General features: G+C 35.3%; 1 protein-coding gene across 2 annotated transcripts in view; it reads left to right on the forward strand.

Annotated features, from left to right (window-relative positions):
- Nucleotides 1-8,131, forward strand: part of LOC131049864 (uncharacterized) — a 268,522-nt gene extending 260,391 nt beyond the window's left edge. Inside the window, exon 13 of one of the 2 annotated variants that reach the window (XR_009106814.2) lies at nt 7,507-7,640. Coding sequence is in view for 1 of the 2 variants with exons in the window: in XM_057983949.2 (XP_057839932.2) it covers nt 7,507-7,725 (219 nt within the window). In the remaining variant the exon portion in view is untranslated. Of the gene's footprint in view, nt 1-7,506 lie in introns of both variants that reach the window. The other variant, XM_057983949.2, reaches the window with a different exon arrangement.
- The last annotated feature ends 223 nt before the right edge of the window (nt 8,132-8,354 follow it).

Raw genomic sequence — 8,354 nt, forward strand, 5'->3', positions numbered from 1 at the left:
TCATGAGTAAACCTAGACAGATACATCTAGTTGCAGCCAAGCATATCTTGAGATACTTGCATGGCACAGTTGGATATGGCTTTAAATACTCTTCCAGTGTGGACCTGATTCTTAAAGGATATTCTGATTCTGATTGGGCATGGAGTGTTACTGATCGGAAGAGCACCTCTGGTTGTTGTTTTAGCTTGGGATCTGCTATGATTTCCTGGTGTAGCAGGAAGCAGTCTTCAGTAGCTCTGAGCACTGCAGAGGCATAATACATTGCAGCATGTGTGGCAACTCGCGAAGCAGTGTGGGTTCGTAAGCTCCTTGCAGGATTGTGTGGACAATCATTGGAGCCTACTACTATTCATTGTGACAACCAAAGCTGTGTGAAGCTTTCAGTCAATCCAGTATTCCATGACAGAACAAAGCATGTTGAGATTCAGTACCACTATATCAGAGATATGGTACAGAGGAATGCTGTTCAGTTGAGATACATTTGTACTGAGGAACATACGGCTGACATTTTCACCAAGCCTCTTGCGAAAGTGAAATTTGTGCATTTTCGAGACAAGCTTGGAGTTGTGGAGAATGAAGCCCTTGCTGAGAGGGAGTCTCAGCATCAGTAATTACTTGATATGCCTTGTTGTGCATTCTTCTCTATGAGAGAAGTTTGAGGTATCAGCCCTTGTTGTGCATTCTTCTCTGTGAGAGAAGTTTGAGATATCAGCCCTTGTTGAGCATTCTTCTCTGTGAAAGAAGTTTGAGGCATCAACCCTTATTGTGCATTCTTCTCTGTGAGAGAAGTCTGAGGTTCTAGCCCTTGTTCCACCCTCTGCGAGTAGGTATGGTGGATGTCATGTGAACAACTCTGTAATGTCCCCGTTCAGGATTAGCCTTTATTTAGTCCTGAGACAACAATTTAAATTTAATGTGGGAGTTGAAATACATTTATGAATATAATTTTATCAATGACGAGGACATTTCATTAATATTGGATTTAAAATTCTAAGAATCAGTTCGAGAGATGAGACTTATCTTGCTATCTTAAAAATGGAAAATTGATGAATACGCTCAGTAGATCTTTATCGTCTGTCTGAATGCACTTGATGTAAAGCTTTGTCTATTTATCTGCAAGGGTGTATGTTCATATCACTCACAGTGATATGTTGCTGTCTCTGACATGAGTGTATTTGCTTGCAACAATGATTATTATGGTGCAATACTGATGGGAACAACTCAGATATGATTCTGCTTGGTGAATGCTGATGGGACCAACTCAGATATGATTATGGACCCACGGCCTTGCTCAACCTGAGCTCTCCTAAACTGGAATGAGAACTTCCCCCATCTGAGTGCTTAGCATGTTCAATATCATTCTCATTCATATCATCAAGAACAACGATGATATTGCCTGGAACTTAAGAACAGTTCTGATCTGCTTTTTCCATGGATCTTCCTCCCCCTCCCCCAATTGGATGAATTCGATCTCCATCTTATACCTTGCACGATGGGAACGGTGCATTTTGAGGGACAAGTCTCTTCTCCTGATGATTAATTTACATATCCTCATAACATAAATACATTGATTTAATACACAAATTGTGTCTCTTCCGGATTAAGGACTTTATATTAAGTCTTAACTAATAACTTCCATTAATGACTCCAATCGCATATGCTATCTGGGCTTAGTTGATATGCTTTGATAGTTATCACTTAATTGTTGTTGTCATTCAAGTTGTTCGTCAAGACTAATCACACATCGTATCATACTTGATGGTTTATTAAATATCTTCTTAGACTAATCGTTATCCATTAGTCTCTGGCCATCCTAATCATGCGTCAATAATATATCTTGTTTTGACGTAGTGTCTTACTGATTACTTGTGTCTCCATGTATGATTGATGCCATTTTTATTGAAAGTCCGATCAGTTCTGTTTTGCATATGCCGTGTCTGGAGAAGAATCGCTAATAATAAACAGAGAAGGCATCACCGCGAACCATATTGAGCTGTCTTCATTCCCCACGCAAGGTTCACTCTCTAATCAAAGGGCCTATATTTGCCAAGTTACAATATTGTCAAATTAATGTTGTGAGGCGTGACTACGGAGAAAGGCTCTGTGACGGGAGAAGATATGCGGACTATGCTGATAAAGAGACAATGTTGCATTGTTACTTTGCCATTAGTAACGTATCCACGATGATTATATTATCACTGTACACTAATGTTCTTTGTCGCTATAGATTGGTGCTTTGATTGTCATCTCCGTCTATTTGTATAAGTCATCATACATTGGGAACATGTGTCGAGTTCCATCATATCTAATATCTTCTTATTGTCTGCGTGCCTATTCATTTATCAACCTTATTGATATAGTCAACAATGGTATATAATATCCTTAATTTGTTTATCATTAAACTCTGAGTGCCCGCACATGTTCACGAACTAATGGTGGGTCTTCCATATCAGCTTCAACTCTATAATCGACTCTTTTATGTTTGCTCCCTTTAATAATATTATTGCTTTCATTTATTGATCATTGTCTAAGATCAATATAACCATATTTATGATACTCATTGTTTATCATAACCTCGCCATTCTTTGTCATTATCGTTGAAATATTCTTTTTGAGATCGTTGCTTACTTCCATTAATGAACTTTCAATACATTATGTGTCAAATATTAATCTAGATTTGCTAAGGTCGTCAGTGGAAAATATTGGTCTTTACGTATTTGGTTATCAATGAAATTTAGACTCTTTTTCCTTATTTGTTTGCCACCTCTATTATCACTACGATATTAATATTCTGATGAAGTTGACCATCAATATTATAAGTCAACCATATAATATTAATTTAGTGTTGCTTTATTCGAATTACTAATTTATTAATCTTAATTAATATCATTAATGATTATTTCCTCCTTAACATATCTTTGATGACCACTGCCTTATTGCATTATAATTGTTTGGTAGTTATTATATAAATAATAATAAATAATAATCATATATAACAATAATAATAAATAATAATCATAACAAATAATAATAAACATTAATAATTATATATTAGAGAAAAATCGTGAAGTCTCATTAATGAGACGATTTTCCAATATTATTAATTGTTAATTAATAAATGTTTTAATTATCGTATTTATTTAATCCAATGTCCAAGGAGCGGTTATGACAAACTCCATGACTTTGCACTTGTGTGTATTCACCCTCTAGGAGTAGCCATGGTGGATGTCACTATGTGACTCAGTTATCGAGAAGGATTCTTCCCTAGCTAAGAGGGAGTGTTGATGGATAGATTCGGTCGGATCCTTTGAGCCGACTATACCATCAAATGTGTGAAGGGCCTTTTCGGCCTTACACATTTAATGTGTTCGATTTATATATGTTTTCGATTTCCATATTGAAACCGTTGGATCCGCCACCTTGGAAGACATGTAATTATAATGTAATCTTTCATTAACAAAAGACGTGTTGGTTAAGATATATCCGATCACTAATGAAGAGGCATAATTGTTAATTAGAAGCCGACTCTTGAAGGATCGTGTTGTTTGGCATCACCAATGCGTGGGTATATAGTTCGTGTTCTCTTTCACTTCCAAGGTAATTGAATTAAGACAACTATCTCTCAGTAGTTCGGATTATATAAGCAGATCAAACTTCAGCTAATTGTGGTGATCCATTAAGCAGTTCGTATACTGCAGATCGTATTCTTTGCTCAGAAAATTATCTATTATCTTCAGCATACAGATCGTGGTCTTCTCTGAGCTGTGATATCTCTATCTTCTGCAGATCTCCGAAGACACACAGCAGTGACATCATAGACAGCAAGTAGATTATTTTTATTGCGGATTGAATTTACTTCTTCAGATTGTATGTTGAACTGAGTTGATACTAGCTCAAAGGGGTGAATCAAATTCATTGTAAAGAGATCTTGTGTATTAATAAAATAATAAGGAACTTCTTTGCTGGGTTTTTCACCTTCAAGAGGAAGGTTTTCCCAGGGTATACTCTGTGTATTTTGTGTGAATTTTCTATCTGAATAATCTGATCATTAAATTTAACAGTGAAATCCAAATTCAAACAATATCACTAGATTTGAATGAAGAACAAACATTTTGGAGCCAAAGGTTATCATTTATATAGAGAACAAACAACTGTAGGGTAGGATGATTACAAAATATCTGATCAAGTAGAAGAATTTGTTGCAAGAAGAGTGTATTTGGGAAGAGGAAGGATTCTTAAAAATTATGCATGTGGATGGTTGAGGACAACACTACTTTGAAGAACTGATTGGATTTATAGGGATATGTGATGGCTGAGTAGGGGACACATTGCCCTTTATCTTGATAAGGTGTTTTGTTTCTAGATATATAGTTATCGGGTAAACCATAGTTTTAAAACTCGCCACGGACTCGCGAGTCCATGGGAGCCACGAGTCGACTCGCCAAGGACTCGCGAGGCGAGTCCAGGCGAGTCCATATGAAGGACTCGCGAGTTTTTTGCAAGGACTCGCGCGAGTCTTTTGCATGGACTCGCGAGTCTTTCAGATGGACTCGCGCAACCCAGAAAAAAAGCCATGCAAGCTTTAAAATTGAGTTTAACATGTGAAAAAATTTGGTCTCTCCGTCAAGATTCATGTATGGAATATAACATTTAAGTATAAGTACTTTAAGTTATATTCCATATATACTGTCAGGATGTTTGAGAGTGGTTTCGGACCTCCATGAGTTATAATGCAAAATCTAGTTTTTGGAGGATTCTTCAATTTTCCAGACTTAGTCAAATTTCAGGATCCTTCGGCGATGCCCCTTGACCCCAACTTGGGGGTGCTGCCCCCAAACCCCCGTCGAAAAATATAGGGGGAAATTGCGCAGATGGAAGAAGGGAAAATTTAACCTCTGAGTCTGATTAGGCTCCATATAAAAGCATAATTAGCATTGAAGAAATCTTGGTATTATACATTTTAGAGTTGGAAGTTTGAAACTATGAGTATGTGACGTGTAATGTTACAATTATGGCTCTTATGTTCTCTAAATGCATTAATTTCTTTATGTTTTTTTGTAAAACTACGGTTTTTTTTTTTGCCGAGTCCTTGCCGAGTCTTTCACAAGTCTTTCACGAGTCCGAGTCCGAGTCCAAATTTTTGGTTTGCCTAGTCCGTGGCGAGTCCGAGTTTTTCAACTATGGGGTAAACGACCTTACTGGTATCAAGAGATCTACATTGCCAATGATGCTACATATAGCAAGTAGTGAGTAGTTATTGATCATCATATTGCTAATTATGTTCTTGTTGTGAGGCTTTTGGAGGTTGCCCTCTCAAAGTGACATGGCTTAATAATCAAGTTTTATGTGTTATGATCTTATTTCACTCAGTTTTTAAGACCTGCCTGCCTTATTTGCACATTATTCTGCTAATTTAAGTTTTTGATAAAACATATTAGTATTTTATCGTCTTTTAAGTGATTAGGAAATTATAAAAAGAAACTGCTGTTCAAGCCATCCAATAAGACTTAACTGTGTAATTATGTTCTTGTTGTGAGGCTTTTGGAGGTTGCCCCCTCAAAGTGACATGGCTTAATAATCAAGTTTTATGTGTTATGATCTTATTTCACTCAGTTTTTAAGACCTGCCTTATTTGCACATTGTTCTGCTAATTTGATTTTTTGATAAAAAATATTAGTATTTTATCGTCTTTTAAGTGATTAGGAAATTATAAAAAGAAACTGCTGTTCAAGCCATCCAATAAGACTTAACTGTGTAATTTGTCCAATCAGAATCAAGGATCATATAATATGGCGAATATGATTATTTTAGGTTAGCTTAGAATTCTATAATTAGAGCTTCCTTCCCCATATGAGAAGAGGAATAAGGAGAATGGAAAGAAAAGAATGTGAGAGAAGCTAATTCAAGAGTTTATGTGAAGAACTTACTAGTGTATTGTTATCAGGCAATTTTTTGTTTTTGAATTGAAATTCAGAACATTTGGTTCTTGTTCATAGTAATTAATTGCATAAGATATGATTCTAATTGTTTTACATGGCATGAGAAACCATGTGTCCTTTCTAACATGGATTCATACCTCTTCTGACATAAAATTTTAAAGAAATAAATTCAATCTAGGTTAACAGAGGGTATCATGGTTTAAAAGTTTAAACCTCTTTTTTAGAACCTTATTGACCACTGTAAAACTTCATAAATAAAAATTTGATGTCGTATTTTAAGAGTCTATATGGGTCACTTTACTAGTTAAAACCACTGCCATGCATCTCCTTCGCTCCAAATATAATTCCAACACCTTGCTTCTCTTTTCTATTCATACTACTCCAACTACAGCAAGTTTATAATAGCTACAGACAATTGAAAAAAGCAGATAAGCTCCTGTTGTTTACGCTGCCAAAATTTCTTTCCAGAATAACATTTATTAAGTAGGAAGAATTCGATACTACAATGAGAGTCATGGGAATTGATATCCCCTATGCATAGGCCAGATTTTTTTTCGCTGAAATTGCCAATAGCCAATTAAGACAATCTGTCTTGGTCTCCAGCAAATATGCTGTTGAAGAAAAAGATTTGGAAGAGGATTTCTACCCCATAACTTGAATTGTTGCTTACTAGTCTTATGAAGAGGTGGGTTCTGTATGTACACCTGATATTTTATGAGGTTTCAACTGGATAGTTTTTGAGTAAATCTCACTGACCCATAGACCCATATTTCATGAGCAGTGGTTCACAAGAACCCATGTCTCATGAGCATTAATGGTCCACTTAGCCACCTACTTTTTTATGTACATGTTCACAGATGATATTCTGCTAACTTCTTTACAAGCTTTTGACATTATACCACTTACTGCCATTGATGCAAAATTCTTTTTGATGTTGATATGAAATTGAAATGTCAACAAAATTGTTGAGCATGCTTAGAAAATAGGAAAGATGATCGAAATGGCATCTTAGACCCACATGCATGGTGTAGATGACCCGTTTCGCTTTAGTTTGATCATTATATGAATCAATATATCAGGTTATTTATGAGTCTTTAGTAGAAAATGATAGATATAGACCCGACTTCTAACTAGATAATTGGTGGTTTGCTGGAGTATGGAAAAACCTCTTGCTCATGTAATTATTAGTATCGCTCTTGAAAATACACGAGTCTTGTCATTATATGAATTTCAATGTTATTATGATTTTATAAAAAAATTAAAATTTAATGTGAGAGTATTCTACTTTAATCTAAGATAATATACTACCAGTTGAGTATCTTATAATGTTTGATGATCTTTTATGTCATCATTATTCTATCACATAGAAGTTGAAGCCAGATTTAAGTCATGCTCCCTCTAGCTTAGGTTTTAAGACCCCTGCCTTTTTCTGAATGGTGAATGTTTTTTGAGAGCCCAGCTGTATTATTTATTGGTATAGATAAACAGTTTCTATGATAATCATTTTAGAATGATGTCTATGTAATGACAAGACATCTGATCAGAATCATGTTTTTTTGTGTTTCAGGTTAATATGATAATGTATGGAAAGAGCCTTCTATATGCAGAATTTCTAAACAAGAAGAAGTTACAGGAGAGAATGTCCTTGACTCTTCTTGAACTTGTGCTTAATGTTGGAAAAGTCACAATTCCGACAACTGAGAATAAACTTATCCTTTCATTAACATGTACCGATGCTGATGATTTAGATGTAGAAGTTCCAGATGTTATCATCAAGGTGCGATAGTTCTGGTGTAAGCCTGTCCTATGGAAAAAAATATTCTCACATAATATTCTTCATTCTGTATATCCATATCCCCGTGAAAAAAGTAGGAGCATTTTAATATCTTCAGTTGTTCGTTTGAAATCATGCTTTATGTCTGTCTTGAGCAATCCATGTTTACACCTGCAAAACATTCTTTAAGTTTTTATAAAATTTAAAGGAACATAGGAAATCCAAGCCCATAAATTACTCCTTTCTACAACATATGTCAGAATTTAATCCGCAAAGAAGACCATGCATCAAGATAAAAAATTTCAACTAAGAGTAAATATTTAGTTGATGATTTTTAGAACCAACTTTTGGTGAGTCGTAAAAGTGGATTATTTACTTGAATATTCTAAGGTAATTTCACTTCGGTGAATTCTATTTAGTTATTCTTGCCTTCAAGAAAGTTCCCTGGCCTGCCAGACCAGCATGCTTCAGTTTATGTCCAAGCCTTGGGATCGGCTTGATAGAAACATGGAGCACGTGCTTAATATTTAATTTGTCAATTAGTAATTTGAGTTCATATGCAAGACGTGGATAAGCATGCAAAATTTGTGATTATCATTCATTTATAAAAGCATATTTGCATTCTTGTTCATTTTGAGCTT

Source organism: Cryptomeria japonica, chromosome 5, assembly GCF_030272615.1.
Source record: "Cryptomeria japonica chromosome 5, Sugi_1.0, whole genome shotgun sequence".
NCBI classification, from domain to species: Eukaryota; Viridiplantae; Streptophyta; class Pinopsida; order Cupressales; family Cupressaceae; genus Cryptomeria; species Cryptomeria japonica.